Source organism: Haemaphysalis longicornis, unplaced genomic scaffold, assembly GCF_048455015.1.
Source record: "Haemaphysalis longicornis isolate Haplotype H1 unplaced genomic scaffold, Haemaphysalis longicornis Haplotype H1 scaffold_5, whole genome shotgun sequence".
NCBI lineage: Eukaryota > Metazoa > Arthropoda > Arachnida > Ixodida > Ixodidae > Haemaphysalis > Haemaphysalis longicornis.
Window position 1 is genome coordinate 31,579,375 of NW_027526385.1, and position 21,150 is coordinate 31,600,524.

The 21,150-nt window shown below is 44.8% G+C and overlaps 1 protein-coding gene across 3 annotated transcripts; it reads left to right on the forward strand.

Moving 5' to 3' along the window:
- Positions 1-1,445: 1,445 nt before the first annotated feature.
- On the forward strand, positions 1,446-20,907 carry LOC144138032 (uncharacterized). 3 transcript variants are annotated; one of them, XM_077670084.1, is made up of 9 exons: positions 1,446-1,637; positions 1,727-1,915; positions 2,572-2,745; positions 5,701-5,740; positions 5,939-6,087; positions 9,362-9,436; positions 9,828-9,888; positions 13,211-13,568; positions 19,044-20,907. In XM_077670084.1, exons 2-9 carry the CDS (start codon positions 1,739-1,741, stop codon positions 19,171-19,173), a joined length of 1,164 nt encoding a protein of 387 aa, XP_077526210.1. In that variant the 5' UTR covers positions 1,446-1,637; positions 1,727-1,738; the 3' UTR covers positions 19,174-20,907. The 3 variants fall into 3 exon arrangements, with proteins under 3 accessions (XP_077526210.1, XP_077526211.1, XP_077526212.1); XM_077670085.1 differs by having other exon boundaries at positions 2,572-2,697; XM_077670086.1 differs by lacking the exon at positions 2,572-2,745.
- Positions 20,908-21,150: the final 243 nt, after the last annotated feature.

The window sequence follows — 21,150 nt, forward strand, 5'->3', positions numbered from 1 at the left end:
GTGCAACTGCGCTCCCTGCACGGATTCTGCAGCGCTACGTGCACAGATCGTTTCTGTGGAATAGTCAGGATACATTTCTCGGCGACAGTACTACTGCCCCGGGGGAAAAATTGCAGAAGCTACATGCGAGATCGGATTGCGTTCGATGATGCCGTGCGCTACCTGACGACACTCGATTCGTGCACACGCTGACACTACGTCGCTCGCTACGGCGCGACGCGATGGAAAATACTGATCCCTACGTTTTATAATTGAGCCAGCACTCCAGAATCAGAACACAAGGCTTGGCATGGAAGAAGCGAAGCACAAGTAGACAACAAATGCAGGCGCGTAATGCAAATAGCACGCGAACTGCAAAACAACGTGAAGCTTACAAAATATTAAACGACAACAGTACAGTTCTAGGAGCATGTAAAAAGCGGGGCGAAGCAGCGTGCAGAAAACAATGCGTTAGGCTTACCAAGACGTGCAACAGCAAGTTCACAAAAAATACCCAATCTAAATAATTACAAGCACACCTCCCAACAAGAAAAAAGCGCCGCGAGGCAGCCGCTGTACAGGGAGATAAGGGCGTAACGATGCGTCAGGCCTGCCATTCGAACCACGGGCGGAGAACATCGGGACACAAGACGCGAACACCCGGCTGCCGTCGTCAACACAAAAAAGTGGCATGAGCAAATGACGTAAATATGAAGTTTTGTGACGTCACAGGAAGTCACGTGATTACTTTAGCTTGACGTCACTTCTGCGTGGCAGCAGCTGTTGCCAGGGGGGCGCAGCTCGTGCCACGCGCGTGGCAGGAGACTTAACCTAAAAACAAACGGCACCGCAATTTTCCAAGCACCGAATAGTTTCGTACAAATATCACTGTATGAAACTCTATGCCTATACATGCTTTTGTTCTATGCAACGTCACATCTGCTGAACCTTCGCCTCATAAGTGCGTGTTCGTGCAGCGAGGTGCATGAAGACGCACTTATGAGGGCCCGGCAGCGCTTTTCACCAAACGTTAATAACCGAGGGTAGATTAGGCGAAAAAACATATATTTGACGAACTGATGCGCTACCGGTGCATATTTTAGCCGAGAGGTCTACTTGCTTTACGCCCGGTTTTTAACATGTATGCGCTGTCTTCAAGCCACGGGGTGTATTATCATAGAACAGGGAGGATTTTGTATTATCTTCCGTGCAGGCTCCGCGTCGCAGAAGTTCATGTAGCAGACGACGTGAGAGTTGTTGGAGGCCGCCGCATGGCGGCGCCGCCATCGCAAAACTACAGGAGTTTCCATTCACTTTTTCAGTAGCAATAATAAATTGCAATTATTTATGTAAATAATTATTTTCATGCTTATATTTTTATATAATTTTGTAATTATTAGTTTGTTTGTTTGTTTATTTTTAAATTGTCCATGCAGAAGCCCAAGTTGCCGCTGACCACCGCAAGGCGGCGAGACGTTCGCAAGACTTCACGGCATGGAGGAAAGAAAAGCTTCACGGCATGTAGCTTCAGGGGGTTCCCCCATTCCCCTGTCGTTACCCTGTTTTTGCTTCATTTCTGGCAGCTCGTTTGAACCACTCAAATTCTACCACTCAGATTCTGTTATACCAGCTTCCTTGCCTGGCTACCTCTCAATCGGGTACTTCTCACGCGTTTTTCTTTCCTCCGTGTTCTCACGGGGTGTGACAAGTTTTGCACTGTGAATGTGACAGTCTCCTAATTTTACAGTCACTTGGCGTCATGGCAGCTAGTCCGGAAGAGACTGCACTGGCTCCGGAGCCTGCTGTTTGGACCTGTAGTGCCTGCAAGGAAAAATTGCACCACACAGAGCGCCCGGCTGAATCTGAGGAAGCTGAGGAGGAGAACGAGAAGGAGCTAGGGGAACTCGAAAAGACAATGACCGAAGAGGAGAGGCTGGTATGACAGCGTTTTTATGCGCTAAAAGAGTGATAAGGAAGACAAAAAAAAAAAACAGAAACCCCTACTGTCTCGGGAATTAGAGAAGGGGCACGAAATTTTTGCCTGGAAATTATGCGGGTAGGGGATAGTCATCCACACAAAAATACAAAGTTGGGCGTCCGCATGATATATTCCCGAAGACTGAGCAGCTGTGTAAACTTTATGCATCAGTATATGACGCGTATTAGTGTTGAAATGCGGGCGTTCGTCACGTAGGAAAAGGGACGACAGGATGAGCGCTGAACCATAGCTATGAGTTTTATTGTGGCAACACAAAATACACAGCAAGCTTGCCTTCTTGATGCAGAGGTTCCACACCCTGATAAGTGTACTTTGTGAGACTGTGCGCTTGCGTAGATGATGTTAGCGGGTAAATTTCTTATTTTGTATTTCTTCGTAGGCAAGCCGGCTGTATATTTGCATTGCTGCAATAAAACCTCTAGTTGTGGTTCAGCATTTCCCTTAGTCCTGTCTGTGTTGCAGTGTGGCAATGAACAGTATTGGTCATCATGACAGCAGTGGAATCCCATATAATGATTCTCGGTATAATCTTTCAATGCTGTCCTGGAGATTTCATGGTGCGTATTTACAAATTGTTTTCTTTTCTTCCACAGTCAAGGAACGAACGTGCGTTAAAGCTGAAGGAAGAAGGCAACGTTAGCTTCAAGAGGGGCCAATATGCTGATGCAGTGGAGTCTTACACACAAGCCTTGAAGACTTGTCCGCTCTCCTCGTCAGCAGTGCGGTCTATTCTCTATTTAAACAGGGTCGTGACTTGGTTGAAACTGGTGAGTAGAGCTTGCAGTGTTTCTACCCCTCTGTCGTGGATGTTATCCACAATGGCTGGCTTTTGTTTTTTTGTGACAAAATATTGATGCCGCTGTGAAAACTGTAGACAAAAAAAAAGTTTTGAGGGTCCTGATTAGTGGTAGCCGCTTTTGTGATGGAGGCACAAAGTTGGAACGCCTATGTCTCGAGATTTTGGCACACGTTAAGGATCCCCAGGTGCTTAATATCAATCTGGAGCCCCCCACTTTGGCTTGCCTCATAGCCCATGTGTTGCGTCGGTGCGTTAAACACCCAAAATTCGAAAAGTTGTGAGGTTGGCAGACCGTCAGTAATTAATGCATTCCCTTGCACATGCACCATGAATGTGTAGCATGCAGTTTTACGCAGGTTGGTGGGCCATTTGAACAGTTGCCACTGTGTAAAGTGGTATCATTCTTTTTATTTCAAATCAAGTTAACCACTTGTGTGACTGGAGGTGCTCATAAGAGGGTCTATTTACACACTGCATAGTTAAAACAGTGTTGGTTTGTTGTTTGTGTCCAGTAGGGGTATGCTTACTCTTCATCCAGCGCACTGCACAAGTGCGAAACAAACCATGGTCACCAAACGTGAAACAGCTGATGAGTACTGACACCTCTTTTTCCGAATTCGCAGTCGAATGAGTTCTCTGGACTCATTCGGTACCGAATGTCATTCGCAGCGAATGTCATTAGACTGAGCCCGTGTGACAGCAGACGAATGTCATTTGAAACGAATCTCATTCGTTTAAAATGACATTAGGTTGGCGCGTGTGACAGGGGTATTGGTGTGCGCTGTTGCGAGTAAACAACAGTTTTTGCAGCTAATCAATCAATACGGTGGCTTGCAGCAAGTGATAGAAAACCACGATGACTCGATGAAAAAAAAAGTCCCCACAGTAGAGACAGTAAAGGAGGTAACATTGACACTCGCAGTTGCCAACCAAATGTATATCATCTGGGAATGGCTTATGAGATTTCCAGACCGGAAAATAATAAACTGATACGAAGTAATAGAGGGAATGGACTGAATATGCAGTGCCAACGAAGGGCGCACCGAATATTCTTCCTTACTTCGACGACTGCCATTCAGTTTCATCAGCACTATGTAAAAAAAAATTGCAATCGTCTTTCGCACACGGGCATAGTCGGACGGAAATGTTAACAACCACTTCCTTCGTGTGGCACACAAAGCGTATTAATCGCATTCGCTCGTTTTGAAGGCATGGCTGTGTTGAAAACAGACAAATCTTCATTCCCGACGGGCAATTATAATAAGAATGTGCACAGTTCACGACGCAACAGTTTTTACGTGACGTCACGAAGTCACCGTCTCTGTGTAACAACCTCAGGGCTGTCAGCTCGGCTGCCCACCACCACATATAGTATAGTGCGAAGTACCCACGAGGGCGGTGCCAACGTTCTGTTGCATGCTCCCTGTCGCACTCAAGTGACACTATCAAACAAAACTTGAGGCCCCACTACAATTGCCCAGTCATGCTTCTTGTTGGTAGGTTTGGCCGGCAGCTGCGAGTTTCAGAAATTAGGTTTGATGACATCGTGGAGATGTCGCTGGAAAGTGGCCAGCGAGTTGCCACTGCTTCATCTATTTTCCTTGATGTCGGAGTTATTTATGTGAAGTTTGCGACAAGATTAGTATCGTTGCTATCAGGATAAGGCAGCCTTTTTAATGAACAAGGCTTTATTAAGGCACCTAAATTTTTTGTAATACTTTGTGGCTTACGGTACGTGCATGCATTGAGCGCCAATGTATTGTACGTTGATGGTAACGGTTGTTACACTGTGTAGAACCAACTCTGACAGTTTTGCACCTCCCTTCTCAACCATTGTTAGGATAAAGGAGACCCTTACTACAGGAAACTCATCTCCTGTAACCAAGGTCTCTTGTAACCAAAAATTCTAAAAGCACTAAGAACTTGAAGTCATATTAGGTCATCAAAGTGTTCAAACACATCACCAAGCAGATTGCTCAGGATGGCTTGAAGAAGTCATTCAGAGTAGCCTTAGTGACTGCAGATTGTATTAGCTTTCTTCCCAAATTCTGGAGTTAAAGCACTTCACTTTGCAAGCCTTTCGTGCTCGTAATACCTTTGAAGGGCTCTTAGATGTTCGTCAGCCGCTATTGCCGACATACTCTACCCTGAAATGATCTGGTCGTCGTCTTTTCTCACTGGTTTATTCTGTAACCCGCCGTGGTGGCTCAGTGGCTAAGGCGTTGCGCTGCTAAAAACGAGGTCGCGGGTTCGATTCCCGACCACGGCGGCCGCTTTTCTAATGGAGGCGAAAAGCAAAAGTGCCCGTATGTTCGAGATTTCAGCTCACGTTAAAGATCCCCACGTGGTCAAAATTAATCCGGAGCCCTCCACTACGGCGCGCCTCATCGCTTGCGTTGCATCGGCGCGTTAAACCCTACAATCAAATCAAATCGAGTGGTTTGCCCTGTAGTGTACATGCACCATTTAATTGTGCGAGTCTCGCACAATCCCTAAGCGTTTCGGAGCACGTGAGGTCCTCATCTGCAGACCCAGACTCTTCAAAATATTCTGGAATCGCTGTGGTTTCTTGCAAGCAGGCCAAAGCTTCACGTTCAAGGAAGTTTTCCACGAGATCTTCCGTATAATATTTCTCTTCTATCATGTCTCGTCTAAATATAGAGTGATTTAATCTAGGGTTGTTGAATTTTTTTTTCTTAGTAAAACAAGCATCTCTTGTAACCATATCTCTTGTATGCGATGTTGTTGAACATAGAAGAATCAACAAGTGTTTTCAAATGTCTCTTATAATCGAGTGTCCCTTGTACCAAGATTTTACTTTAATATGTGATTGCACGAATGTGTGATTACTATCCTGGTACCTCATTTTAAGGCATCTTCTTTCTGCTTAGTCTGCCCCCGTTTTCTTTTTCTTTTGTTGTAGGGAGAGAGCAAGTTGGCAATACTAAAGGATTGCTCAAAAGGTGAGTGACGTTCCTAAATGCTTGCAGAAGTCATCTGTAGGCTTCACAGGCGTGCTATTGGGTGTGAGCACTGTCATCTAGCTGCCATTGACTTTTTTTTATAAAAGGCTCAACCAATAGCAAGAAGAGGTCAAGGACATTTCTTCGCGAATGCCTTGCCTTGTCAATGCCTGATATGCATGGATATTCTGTTGCCAGCCATCGAGTTGAACCCCTCCTACCTGAAGGCCATCCTGACGAGGGCTTGGCTTAACAAGGAGATGGGGAATCTGGACGAGGCACTAAAGGACTACAAGCGTGTTCTGGAGCTGGATCCTAGCAATGAGGAAGCGAGGCATGCTTGCATGGTAAGGAAACACAAGTATTGCTGTGCTGTTTGCGAGCAGCACCATTTGGCCTTGAAACATTTTCGTCCTCGGTGTTCATTATTCAATGCTGTCTTTGTTTACTTCTCAAATTTTTCTTCCGTCGGTACGTCAAACTCTAGCTCTGGAAAATTGGTAGAAGCGTGGTTTACTTTTGCACTGCGCATTATAGGGGACTGCAGTTGATCCCATAAAAGCATAGTCTGACAAACATCTGGCATAAATGGGGCTGTGACTTGAGATCTACAGCAATGGGCTATCTTTCAGTAAATTGGTAGTAGGAATTTTCCACCAAATCGTGCTGTTAAAAAAAAGTACCACGAGAAAATGACCCGCTTGTTCTTGGCATGCCCCAGGAAGTAAGTTTACGTTGTATATACAGGTATGAAAAAATGGAACGCGAACACAAAAATACGAACCAGGACACACAAATAGCGCGATTTCTTCTCATCCAAGTCAAATTGACGTGTGGCTTTTAATTATTTGCCGTAACAAAGTTGGGAAATGTGACTTTCCGAATGTACCAATAGCGGGCCATTATTGGGACTCAACGAACAGTGCTTTTCAATTCTGCGTGTCTTGGTTCATATTTTCGTGTTTGCATTTCACTTGTCCACGACTGTGCACCCTTTTACACGTGTGGTATTGTGTTGGTCATGGACGGTAATTGTTCACAAGTTTGGCCGCTGTCTGAACAGGAATGGCTTCTTTCTAAAATGCAGTTCTGAAAGGAAACCTTATTAATCAGGCACTTCCGTTTAATCTGCTACTACGTAGCATAGCATTACTTTCACCTGTGATTAATGTGGCCACAGCTACGTCCCCTGCTTGCTTGAGGCGGTGATGCTCTAGCTCGGGATCATTTCTGGCTTGAATTGGACAACTTGTGGTGGACTGAACTCTTGTAGCGGCACCATCATCATTGTCAGCGGTCAGTCATCATTGACCACAGGGTCTGACGACATAGCATAGAACCTCATGGTTTCCACAGCCGCAATTTACATGTGCTCTCTGGTTTGCAAGCCCATATTGCCACCCCGACATAGCTTTGAATGAATGCAGGCCTTGCCGCACCACAACAGTGGTCGCCTACACTCTTGATTTCCCAGGGTCGCTGATATTTCTATTTTGAGAGCGTTGCACAGTTGGCAGAGCGACCGAGAGATTGGCGTCGCACCCTTGGCTCAAGTGCCTCCAATGTGCATCCTAAGCGGTACCAGGTAATTTGTAGAGGCCAGAAGGTAACATTGCCCAAAAGTAAGCTGTCACCACACCATCATTTTTTTTTTAAAGACGATGAGTCTTTCTTGGGCTACTTGAACGGGAAAATTTTGGTCTGTCTGTCACTCGATTCAGCCAGCCGGCCAAAGTGAAACAGATGCTGCACAATAGTCTTATATACCTATGGGCAAATCTAAACGTCCAAGTACGGTGGCAATGTTCACACTTGTCAACATTGTTGAACAAGAACAAGGCATTACACAAATATGAGGCAGAAAATCAATACACAAGGGATATTTACAGTGTTCCTTTCTGGATGCTTGATTTTGCGATTGAAATAGGTACTACTGTATGTCCACTGCAGGAAAAAAATTCACTCCGTCGCCTGCTGTCGCCCGTGCCACTATAACTTCTGGCGGCATTTTTAGACATCAAGCGGCAACAGCTATGAAAGGTTCCGCTAGATAGGTTCCACAATCCAGTTGGAACGCTTGCGGAGTAGGGCAACCTGGTTCTATAAACGTTGAAGTAGGGTGACTCAATTCACGTGCGTTTTTACTGTGCAGCAGTGCTGGCATCGAGGCACCCAGCCTAGAGCACTAGAACACGGTAAATTTAAATTGACTTGAGCAAACCTCTAGCGTGTTTATTTTGGGAGGAACGAGATGGGAGAGAAACAGCATGAGAGGTGAGCAGCAAAGCGAAGGGAGGCATTTATTTGGCAAACGTCAACGAAAGACTCGTCTTTTGTCGACATTTGCAACGGAAGGAGCAGATACGCTGCCATTTTTTCCCCCAAGTTATGTAGTGTGATGAGTGCAGTTTGCGTAAAGCTAGATTTGTTATTCCTCCTTGTAATTATCCTGACTAGAGCAAGTTTTTGTGCTGTTTTCATGGTCCGTTTGAACTAAGGAGAAGTAACCTGAAACGAGAGTTGTTCTGGTTAGGCACAGCCTGGCCAGCCTAGCATCCACACCATCGGGAGTGTACTATGAATTGGGGTGGGCCATTTTCAAGGCAAATTTCAGCCCGACAACATGCTGAAACTTGAGGCCGTGTGCGCTCGATGCATCACAGGCCTTTACTTCAGAACAGTATGCAGAAACCGAATAGAAGCAGGAATAAAAAACTAAGGTTGTTCCACTCAACGTGAAAGCTGTCGGAAGTGCAGAAAAGTGATTCGCCATAACGGGCTGTAGCGCCGTTATCTGCTCACTGCTACCAGCCAATGCAAATCAAATTTCCCACCTTCGCAGTGCTCGCACACCCCCTGCCTGAAACTGCGCCAGCGGGAGTTCTGTTCTTTTTGTGCTTGCTTTTCCTCCCGCACGTGCCGGCGTTGCACTGCCACTTTTTTTCACTTGCTATCGTAAAAGCCAACCCAACGAGCGTTCGTAACTAAATGAATGTGGGTGCTGCCGGTTGGTTACGTATATTTAGCCTCAAATGTACTCTCAGTTTTCTTTGCGCTAAACAACTGGGAGATGTATGGCGAGCGCCAGAGGTTCACAAGTTTTGAACGCTTATGACTATATAAACCGCTTGGCTTTCGAAGCCTCTGGGTTACACCGCGACGACAGCCGCTACGACAGAACGCCGTGTGGCTCTACTTGGGTCCAGCGAGCGAGCTACGATGACGAGGCGAGCACCTAAAGTGCTCTGCACTCAAAAAACATTGTAGGGGGACTGAAGTGCACATGCATGTGCAGTTGGCTGCACCTAGCAGTCTCATCACCTATTGTGTCAGGCGCTCTTGCCCACCCTTCCTCCCCCCCAGGTTACATGAGTTGTCAGACCAGAAGGCAAAAGAGTTCGGGAAATTATGAAAGCATTGTCTCAACACAGGTTGAGAATTTTGAACGATTCGGTTTGGCCCCCAGTTGTCTTTACTTTGAGGGGGTTAGATTTCTGAAGTCAAAATAAGCAAGTCACATCTCAAGCTGATTTGCGCAAATAGTATGTGAATTGTTGTGATTATTTTTATCTTCGGTAATTTATTGTTTGTCAATAATTTTTTTACTGCCATTTTTTTCAGTTGGATTCAAGGAAGACGAGAACAAACAATCATGAAAATAGGCAGGATGCACGAACTGCAGATTCGTCTTTTATGGTAAGAATTAATTTTTTCTAAGTTCTGTTTTCCAAGTTTCTTTTTGTTACATACATATGGCGTTCCCTGCAATGAAACCCTGCATATTCCTCTGTTTCCACTAGTTAATTCACGAGATGTTTATAAGCACATCTGTGTCTACCCATTCATGCATTTTCTTAAGATTGTAACTGTCCTACGTGTGTGCAAAAAAAAAAATCTGGTCTTTTGTTGTAGTTACTGCACATTCGTAGCTTTTATCGTCGCATTAGTTGAAGCATGCCACCAGAGTTTTCTGCTGCTACTGAGTCCCTAGTGGCCCTCTACGAGCTTTTATCACACCAAGCTCGGATTGGTTTTCATTGTGGTCCTGTCATGTTTTGTTATACGTGTTTTGCTGCCACTGGAACAGAAGGAGCAGGAGGAGCAGAGACTGAAGAAAGAGAAGATCCGGAAGTTTTGCACCGTGGCTGGTGCGTACATAAAAGAGCACACTATTTCGCATTATACCCCTTTTTTCATAAAAGACTTGATCTATGGAAAACGATTGTGACCCTTGTAACAGCTTGTAGCCAATACCGCTCAAAAATGCAAGAATGTCACAGGAAGCCAATTGAAGGGTCACAATACTTGAACGAATTTCACCTGTGAAGGTGAGACAAGCACAAAGAAAGATGCCAGAGGACTACTCTAGTGACTCCTGTCGGCATCTTGCGTTATCCATGTCTTCTTTTCACTCGTGAAATGGGTTCAATTCAAAACCAAGTAGCCCAGCTTTCAGCCTTAATAGGTACAATACATTGATACAACCTAAAATAACAACAGCGTTTCGCTCTGTTATCTGCTGTAAAGTTAGCCGCAACGTCGCAGTTCCCCTACCAATGGCACGGTGGAACCAGGCTGCCCTCCCCTTCTGATGTCTTAAGTGCCCGAATGAAATTAGCACTACCAATCCCACAGTAGGGGTGCCGTGTTCCAACGTATCTGCACCCCCACAGCTTCCTTAACCCTTGAAGGCCTAAGTGTTTGTAGTTGAAAGTGATTGGGACAGACCAGTAGAAAGTGTTCAGTGAATTCATCGTAAGCATCATTCAGGTTGGTGCCAATTTAGCGCCAATCCACAGAGGGCCAATTTCATATGTCGTATTTAAACAACTCCAAGGCGTTGTCTCTGGTGCGCTGAGTAGTAATTGGCTTCTCTCCATTCAAGCAAATTCCAAGAACACCATTCTCGTTGAATGATTGTAGGCTAGAGCTTTAATTGAATGAACTTTAACGCATCTCAGAAATGTTTTAATGAAACCCTGCTCAGCTGAAGTCCGTCCGTGCGCAACAGAGCACTCTATAAAGTGGTGGTCCACTTGTTGAAATTAAATTGGGGATATTTATTTATTTTCACTCTTGAATCTTCCCAGATTCCTCATTTTTGAACTTTTTAGAAAAATGTTTTTTTTAATTCTTCTATCCTGGTGCATTGAGCAGCACGCAGCTGCTAGTTATGTCCACACTACGCTGAAATTTCTCCAGCACAACCGCCTTCCAGGAAAGCAAATGCTTTCTTACTGATGACCTAACTTCACCCGGGGCTCACTTCTCGTATAACTTCCTGCTCTTCACGTCACGCAAACAGGAAACAAGCTGCTGTAGCTAAAGTGATCGCTACTGCACAAACACTAAATTTTTTGTGACAGGAGTCCGGGAGAAAGTTGTTAAATGTTTTCTGTATCTGATGTGAGAAATCAAAGATGTACAGGCCAGTTGGCCCTAAATCGCTCGCAGGACTTAAAGGGACGGACAACCGATTTTTGTGGCGTATATGTTCTCTAGCTCATATGAAAGCCAGCGTTCTATATAGCCCGGTAACCACAAGCAATTTACAAACAAATCGGTGGAAGTAATTTTAATTTGGCACCAAACTTTCTGAAATCGAAGGGGTGGCGGTTCGTAGTGTAGAAACTTGACACTACAATATGTGTCCCTGTCACGTGACCTGCAAACCTAGCAGCTACTTTAACTGCTGAAACGTTTATTCACTTATTGAAAACCTTTTAACACAAGTAATTGTATAAGTTTAAATTGCTTATGTATTTTTAAACCTTATTTTGAAAATTTTTAAGACACATCGCCCGCCCGCTGCCGCTGGGCTGCTCTCAGTGTGGCTAACTGAGCCTCCATGCCCAGAATCAACGGCAGCGTTCAGTAAACAGACCCAGTGAAAGAGCTTTGACGATTCTGCCTGAGTCAGGGGCGTTTGTTCTGCCAAAATATTCTATTTCAGTTTCCAAATGCGCCAACGGCAGCTTAAAAAAAAAAAAAAGGACGTGCCCGGGGAGAATCGAACTTCCGACCTCCACTACGTGAAGCATGTGTGAAGCCAAATTCTACCTATCATGCATCTAAACAGATGGCACCTTCGTGCAAAAAAGACCGGTTAATTAAAAAAAAGCGCATAAAGGAATAAGAAAGCCTGCGATTCACACTTTTTTAAGCCGGGGACAAGTTTTTAAATATCGCTTTTCATTTCGCATATAGACAAAAGTATGTTGCCGCGCTACTGTATGTCACGGTTGCCAGCATTAATTTTGGGAGGATACATCTGACTCTTAGATCTAAAAATTTTGATTTAAAAAGTTCTAGGGCGTTATCAGCAAAACCGCTTCTTGTTAAGGTGCTTTAAGTGATGCCCTTTCGTTTGGGATAGAAAATACATACTCGACAAAAATCGGTTGTCTGTCGCTTTAAGTTTCCTGTGTAAAAATTTAATTCAAAACAAAGGATTTTTATGGGCTAACTAGTGTGCCCAGTGGGGATTTTATAACAGTTTATTTATTAGAAGTCATATGTATAAGTGAAGTTTTAGTGCAGTGAGGCCCTCCTGTTCCTCCTATTGACCAGAGTAAAATTTGGCCATGAACGGACATTGGCAACGCCGAATTTCCACATTCAAAATGTGTTCACAAACATAACGTCGACTTTTCGCCCGCCTTGGAGAAACAGAGAAAAAAGAATGAGTAAATCTGCAATGTGATGTTGTAACCACACATGAAAGTGACTAGGAACATTGTACCGTGAAGAGAGCAATAATCACATGTTGGTTCTTTCACAGGCAGAGCTGCTGCATGATTGCTGAGCAAGCCTTTTACCATTAGCGCATTCTTTCGTGCTTTGTTTCCATTTTGTGTGTCGAGGTCAGAGCAAACCTAGCACTTTGAGTATTCCGTTCTTCTTGTTGACAACAATTTTACACTTGTAGCATATCATAAATACCATTCCACACTGCAGATCAACAATTCTACACACTCGTAGCGTATCACAGATACCGTTGCACATTTCAGAAAATTGCTGCATGCTAAACCGTCGCGGTGGCTCAGTGGCTAAGGCGTTGTGTTGCTAAGCACGAGGACGCAGGTTTGATTCCCGGTTGCGGCTGCCGCTTTTCTGGTGGAGGCGAAAAGCAAAAGCGCTTGGTGTACAAGATTCCGTCGCACGTTAAAGACCCCCGAATGGTCAAAATTAATCCATAGTGGCACTCTACTACGGCGTGCCTCGCCGCCTGCGTTGCGTCGGCGCGTTAAACCCCACATGCAGATCAGAATCAGACCAAGCCATGTTATACAATTTGCCTGTGAACAGTGCCTGTCTATTTGACTGCTTCCTTATTGTCTGCTGCCTTTGCGGGTTTACAGTGAGGTACGTACTACATGTTCGCTCTATTGAACTGTGTTTAGTGGTGCATCTTTGCGTTATCATCACTGTATTCTGGGTATACAAGATCTCAATTATTTTTGCTCACAGGGACAGCTGCTGCGCTTGGAGTTGGTGCAGTGGTTGCGGCGCCCCTTGCACTGGCTGCGGTGGGATTCGGCTCCGGAGGCGTAGTGGGTGGATCGCTGGCGGCCATGGCGCAGTCAGCCATTGGCAACGTGGCAGCAGGCAGCACGTTTGCAGTTCTGCAGAGCTGTGGTGCTGCGGGCATTCCGGTCGCTGCCCAGACTATAATTGGTGTGACCGGCGCAACCGTGGGTGGGGCCCTTGGTTCGAAATTCTCGGGCAGCCAAACTCAGACCTCTGATGCCACCAAGGAAGGGAACGAAGCGAAGGAGAATCAAGAGAACACGAGGGAAGAGGCGACGCGCGGAGCAGGCGGAATAAAGTGAGTGGGGCAGGTTCTGCAAACAGAGTCGAACCATGAAGTGATAACGAAGTCAGAGGGGGAGTGAGATTTGATTTGCCGTATCCGACATGCATTAAAGGGAGCACCTAAATTGCTGGGCATGGATTGGGAGTAGAGTCCAGCATGCAGCAGGCACTTAACTAAAGAGCACTAAATTTAACACCTGCATTACACTATAGTTATATGCAATACTTATGTATGTATAACCTTGCCCTGCATGTAATATCCAGGATGAGTAGGAAGCACATACAGTAATCCCTCGTTATAAGGAAGTCAGCGGGACCCCCAAAAATTTTGTTATAAGCACGGTTTCGATATAAGCAACAACTCAAAAAAAGCTAAAGCATTTGAGCTTTACTTGCGCCACAGCTGTGAGGAATCAAAACACAATTTATTCCGTGAAGCAAAACTTTATTAAGGTGCAAAAAAGGCAGCGAGCTTTGACTGTTTCAAGCTCTTGCTGGGCGCGAGCAACCGCTGCTCTAATTAGGCCAAGCATTGCATGATGCTGCAGTCGCCACACATAAAAGTGACAGTGGCAGTGGCCACTTTTAAAGGGGGCGTGCGGGCGTCGTGGAACCCGACGAGAGTTCTGCGCTGGAAAGTGCTGTAAACACAGTGGCTCGAGTTTGAAGTTCTATTTGTTGAGCCAAAAAATGATTAACCGCTCATTGTGGGTGCACAGCGCAATCATGAAAACCGACCGGTTTTACGGGATGACTGGGCATTCATGATGGCTGGGCATTTTTTTCCCGAGCTGTGCAGCCATTAAGTTTGTGACACAAGAGTTCTTTGGCACCCTCCCGGCACTGCTAATTCTATGGAACGAGTGTCGGTGTTCGCGCACCATCTCATCCACGCCATTGACCAATGTCCAGGAACAAAATTCAATGGCCCTACCACGCATTTGGACTGTTTGTCAAAAGTCAGATGGGACGAATCGGTCATGACTGGCTGGAGAAAATCGCCGGGGAAACACCAGCTTGCGTTGACCCGCCATGTTGATAGCCTGACTCGCGTTGAGTCGCCGCCGCTTGGCGACGCCTTCGCTCGCCACTTCGCTCTAAACAGGTCAAGCTCTTCGTGCTCTCCGATTGATGCGGCTTAAAATGCATGTGTTTGGGTTGGGACCAGAAGAAATTTCGAATAAAGTGATATTTCGAGTAAAGCGAGTTCGTTATAACGAGGGATTACTGTATGAAGATTTGATCCTGGGTGCTTTTCCCACACGCACATCAAGTGGGCTGTCATCAGGTCATCCGCCATCCTGTCTTGTCTTGTCTTTGTCTTGTGCCCTAATAACATTGATATCAGGGAATTTTTCAGTGGGCAAACGTTATTCTTGTAAAGGGGACACTGAAGGCAAATATTTTAGCAAGTTGGGCTCAGACGAAAGTTCAACTGCCCCGACACCCTGTCAGCCTTTATTCGGTGGCAGAAGATGCTTTAATTGCCGAGAAATTTCCGATTGAAAAATGTATTTCATTCCTCACGCCATTTCGTGACATTTCGCGTGATGTTAACGGTTGTCGGAAGCGAGCGAGACAGCCCTGTGGTCCATGAAGAAAACTAAAACGTACCGAGCGAACCATCGTGGCCGCAGGAGCCACTGGTCACACATTCGGTGCATACAACAAAACATCTTGCCCGTTACCTGCCACTCTCTGTGTGTCAATCTTGGTGCCGCTTGGGACGTGAGATGGTGGTTAAACAATGTGAATGTGCCACAAGGCCTTTTACTTTACCTACGTCTAGCGGACAGTGCAAATGCAGTGTGAAAAATGACGGGCACTCCTTTTATTTGCATTCATTACGTATAGTCGAGCTTTAGTCGCTTTGATGCACTCGGCATAACATTGTGGCGCCATCTGTTAGTTTAACTTGTAACAGCGCACAACGCCAAATTTGTGTGGCCCACTACGTCAGCATCGCGGCGCGAGTTTTAGTAGAACATTTTGTCAGTTTTCCGTCGCGATATGGCAACGCTTATTGCGGCATCTGTTGAATGTTTTGCGAAGCGAGTTGCCTATCAGCCCCCCTGCCAGAAGTGTGCCTAGAGGTTCTAGGAGCACCCAAACCACTAGTAACAAACGCCTTGGCGCCAGTATTGAATGAAAAACATGCACAACAAGATACAAATATTATTTTACCTAAGTATGGACCGTAGTGGAAGCATAGCAGCACAGAATGCCCTGAATCGAAATATACGGTTTGACGCACATGTTTTATTCAACTTCAAGACAATCAAGAAATAGCTGTGTTAACAGGCCGTCGATTGCCTCTTGTTCGTGGTAAGGGGAGCACTCGCTTATAGCGATTTACGGGGGCGAACGGGTCTCTTCCATCCGGCGAATTATTGCTTACCGCGTGCGCAACACGACGAAGGACGAAGAGAGTGGCTACACGGACAAGCGCTGAGTTACAGCTAATCGTTTATTTCGGAAAACACAAATTTAAGTATTCACACATTAACCGGACTGCACAAACAAGCCTAGAAAACAGCAAGCATTTAACCACCTTATCTATAAAAAAACGGCACACAAGAAAGGCGCGATTTAGCGCATGGGCCGCACAGCTGCGGAGAACATGTAACAGAGTTATTTTTCTGAAAGACTGAGCGACGGCATGCTGACGCGTGCGTCGCCAAGACGTGCCATTTCGGCGACTTCTACAATCTCTCTTGATAATCGATTGTTGCTCCTTAAAATGACCACACACTCGTTGTAAACAGGGGCACAATCCTTACTAAGGGCACAACCCTTGCAATGGGCGCTCATGTGTCCAGTGTGAGCTCTCTGTACATTCCTAAGGTGTTCATGTAGGCGGACGTTGAGGCACCTTGAAGTCTGGCCGACATACATTTTTCCGCAAGAGAGCGGAATAACATCTACAACATCATCAACGCAAGGCACAAACTTATTTTAATGTTTTATCTGGCAGCCTTTCTTCCCTGTGTTAGCAGGAGACATTTGCTTGCACAGTTTTGACTGTTTCTGGGGCACTGAAAAAAAACTTCATTTACTTAAGCACTCGCCCCTATTTGTTAAGCCTATGATGCACCTGGTGGATATAAGGAACCACAGCCACCTTTCCAGCTTCCTTCCCATCTTCACCGTGATTGTAAGGAGAGGCACGCTTGGCGTTCTTGAGCAGTTGATTGGCGGCAAAAGCAGTTAAATGCCGCGGGTAGCCGGCCTTCACAAGACGGTCCCCACCTATTCCTACACCTGTGGAAACAAGAGTTCCTGAGCGCGTTGAAGAGGCAAAGTTTGACAATGCCGCGCTTAGTAACTACTTATGAGTGGCTACTTTTGAGTGGCCCGTAGAATACGGGAGCAGTGGCTTCTTGGCGCTCATTGACATGAATAGAACCACCCATTCGCAATGCACATGTGCACACCAATTTATTTCTTCTTTAAACATTTGTTATGTTAGTAGAAAAGATTCCACAATGGAACTGCAGGAGCTTCATGAGGAACTTGGATTTTATAAAAACTGATCAAGTATCCTTAGTCTACAAAAATGGAGAGCTGCCCCACACACCTCTTTGGACGAAGTCGTATTCCCTGAAGGACATTGAGTTACAAGGAGAGTTGATTTGCACCTTGTCCTCCATTTTTTTAATGCGTGGTATTCTTTGCCGAGCACTCCCACAGCCAGGACCGTGTAGCGCACTGCATTGCCACAAAAATGCAGATATCACAGAAGTTCCACCTGTAATCGTTATAATAGCGTAAATGAGGATAATTGGTCGAGCGAAATATTGAAAAACTAAAAAATAAGAAAAATACAGAAATACGGAAAATGTCAAAACGTATAACACTGGCATTTCCACAATATTGCAGATATCGCGCAAGTTCCACCTGTAATTGTTGTAATAGCGTAAATGGGGATAATTGGTCGAGCGAAATTTTGAAAAAATAAAAAATAAGGAAAATATAAAATTACGATAACTGGCGTACCGTGTAATGCCCTGCATTTCCACAATAATACAGATTCCGGGAAAGTTCCGAATGTAATCGTTATAATAACGTAGATGGACATAATTGGTGAGATGATTTTGAAAAACTGAAAAATAAAAATATAAATTTACGGAAAATGGCAAAACATATAATGCATGGCATTTCCACAGTAATGCAGATTTCGCAAAAGTTCCCCCGTAATCTTTACAATAGCCTGCAGGAGATATTTGGTCGAACGAAATTTTGAAAAACTAAATATTAAGAAAAATATAAAATTATTCTGGAAAATGGCGAACCGTGTAATGCCCTGCATTTCCGCATTAATGCAGATTCGAGAAGGTTCCACCTGTAGTCGTTATATAGCGTAAATGGGGATAGTTGGTCTAATGAAATTTCGAAAAAATAATTAATAATAAAAATATGAACAAAAAATTATGAAAATGGCAAACCGTGTAATGACCTGCGTTTTAACGATAATGCAGATTTCGCAAATGTTCCACTTCGAATCGTTAAAGTAGTGCAAATGGAGATAATGGGTCGGACAGGATTTAGAAAAACCAAAAACTCTGTCTGTAAAAACTCACACTCAAGAGAAGCGGCATAAGAATGCTACGCACTAGTAGATAATTATCTGAATTTCTGCAGAATTTTGAAGGATACAAGCCGCAAGAACTCAAGGACAGTGTTAATAAGGTGCTGGTCAGGCAAACCACTTCTCAGCGACCCGCCGCGGTGGCCCAGTGGCTAAGGCGTTGTGCTAATGAGCACGAGGATGCAGGTTCGATTCCTGGCCGCGGCAGCCGCTTTTCTGATGGAGGCGAAAAGCAAAAACGCACGTGTGTATGAGATTTCGGCACTTGTTAAAGATCCCCAAGTGGTCAATATTAATCAAGAGCCCTCCACTACGGCTCGCCGCATCGCCTACGTTACGTCGGCTCGTTAAACCCTACAATCAATCAATCTACCAATTGTCAGGACACCATGCAAGGCTAGGTTTAAGTAACAACAATGATGAGAGCATAAAAAATGCACTTACGCTCAAAACAAACTGAATTCAATCACTGCTACGAGCTTTTCAATACACAGACTAGTTTTGAAACTCTGCTTCAGAAAGTGACTTCCGCATACACCCCCTCCTCTTGGCAATAACTTTATCATTGTCTGTTGCTAAGGTGACTATAGGGCAAAAAAAAAGTGATAAAATCCAACACCTGGTTTAAACTTCATGCCGTTTTCTCTTTTTCATGCAATAAAAATCACAGCACCATTTTTTTTCTTTGTTTAGCTTTGCATTCACGGATTTGTTATAACATTGCCTTATCTCCAGTTTCTGTTGGCAGATGTCAGGCAAATCCATTTTGCCAAAAACAAGTAGATAAATCTCGGGTCAGTTTTTGATACATGGGTGCAGTGGGGACTTCCACAACTGCACATAGTGAAGAGCTCTGTCGCTGCCTGTAATCAACGGCTGTTCTGTCTTCGTGCATTTCAGGTGCCGTTGTGCCCACCATGTCAGCCGAAACTGCCAGGTCACGCGCTGCGCCTCTTGCGGCCACTACATCCATTCAGCCGATGTGGCTGGAGGCACTGGTGACAAGACTACTCCCCGTGATAAAGTTTAACTCCAGGGAAGCTGCTTACTTGTGCCTTCATGGAGCAAAGGAGGCCAATAATCTGATCAAGCAGACAATCTTGCCAGCAAGATTGTCTGCTTGCCGCCAGAGTTAGCCTTCATTCACACAGCCGTCACCTTCTCCATCACGGCACCGTCATGTCAGGAAACCACGATGGAGACGTAATAGAGTAGCGTTCATTCTGGAGCTCTCCATCAGAGTACGGGGTCGTCTGCCTAGTGATCACTTAAGCCTAGAATTGAGAATGCTTAATCTGAAAAGTAAAGAAAATGGCTTAGATTTTTGCGTGTGCTTACTTTTCGCTAAATTTAGCAGTAAAAATATGTTCTCTGATTGGCTGGTTTACCACAGAGCGTGGTCCCATTGCGTTGACGGAACGGAAACGTAGAGCTTGGCTTTCCGTCACCGTCAACACCATTTTCAGCGAGAAATCGGCTGAGAAACCGCCGCCCATGACGGAAGACAGTGGCGTGACGGGGTGAAAAACGGCTACGTGAATGATGCCTTACACTGCCAGGGAAAAAGCTACGGGGCTGTTCCCTTATTTTCTCACGGACAATCAATTATCCGACACCTGGGCTGCCTGGAGTTGCTGCAAATGTGCCTCATTCGATGTGTCACAGCTCTCGACGTCCGACTCTGCCTCCTGTAGTGGTGACTGGTTATACAACGGAGTAGAGCCATTTAAGACACATCCAGTAACTGTCTTATCCCACTGCCATGAGCATCCAACTTGCCCATCAGCGACCTTTTCTTTTCTTTTGATTATTTACGATACTGCCAGTCTCTTCCTTTTCCCAAGCCCATAGTATGCTTGTATGCTTTCATCGTATGTATTCATCATATGCTTGTAGCCTTGCTAGCCATTCGCCAGTGTTATATGATACGTATATTGCATGCAAATAAGTTTCATTCCTTCTTTTTGCTTCGAATGTGCAGTCAGCGGCAAATTAATGGTGAAAACAGTGAGAAATTAATTTCGAAACACAAGAAGAGTTTGATTTGGGAATGTTCTGCACTTCATAGTAGCCACACTGGTTTTTTTTTCAGTTCATTTTATTTGTAGTATCTCATTGCTACTGACTTTACAAATTGCAGTGCTACATGGGCATGACTACTAGCCTTAGTGATTCTTGTGCCACCCACAATTTGTGTGGGCAGCTATGTGAGCACCAAGGCTAACGAAGCCCGTGCTCAAATGAAGGGTAATGAAGTTTTTTTTTTTCCTCGTTTTGGCATCCTGCACTGTGTGTGTTTGCTAGGTTAATTACTTTCACTTAATAAAGATGCGAAAAATGGTGCAGAATGGTGCAAAAGTAGAGAAACTATGTGGCCAAGAAGACCCTGATTTGGGTATGGCAGTCTGTAGAATGCTTTCTTGCATGTGTTTTACGCATTTATGCGGGGATAGAATAATGTAAAATAACCAGTTTCATACCCATAAACACCTTCTTAGGAACACCCTTAAAGTTGAAAAAGTCAATGCTTGTTAACAGGGAGCGGGATGTTATCCGTGGTTTAATGTGAATGTGATGTAATGTGAACGTGATGTAATGTGAACGTGATGTAATATGAACGTGTAATGTGCATGTTCGTTGCAAATTTAGTGCCTTTTTACAGATTCACAGGCCTTGTGAGGCTGTTTTAAGTTAGCTTTTAGCGGCTGAAATTTCCACCAGAATTTCTGTATTTTTTCTGGCAAATAAAATCAATTTAACTGAATTGAATGCTATGCACAGACTGTTCTTTTGACTCGCAACCAGAGAGATACATATGCTGCTACTCAGAAGTATATGTGGCGGGCAAGCCACACACATCGGTGTAATGTGTAGTACCGCAAATTCCGAGGTGATCGTTTTCAATGATGGAGTAGTATTTCAGTGTTGATCCTGCTTAGCAAAGGTCAAGAGTAAATGAATTAAAGATTATTTACCTTATTTTTGCAAGTATAACCCGCACCAAAAA

What these genes read in the sequence shown, in the direction of transcription:
- LOC144138032 (XM_077670084.1), top strand. Translation starts at nt 1,739, where the DNA reads ATGGCAGCTAGTCCGGAAGAGACTGCACTGGCTCCGGAGCCTGCTGTT. An exon ending in CTGCAGATTCGTCTTTTATG is followed by an intron (nt 9,437 to 9,827) that starts GTAAGAATTAAT and finishes CCACTGGAACAG; the next exon opens with AAGGAGCAGGAGGAGCAGAG. An exon ending in CGCGGAGCAGGCGGAATAAA is followed by an intron (nt 13,569 to 19,043) that starts GTGAGTGGGGCA and finishes CGTGCATTTCAG; the next exon opens with GTGCCGTTGTGCCCACCATG.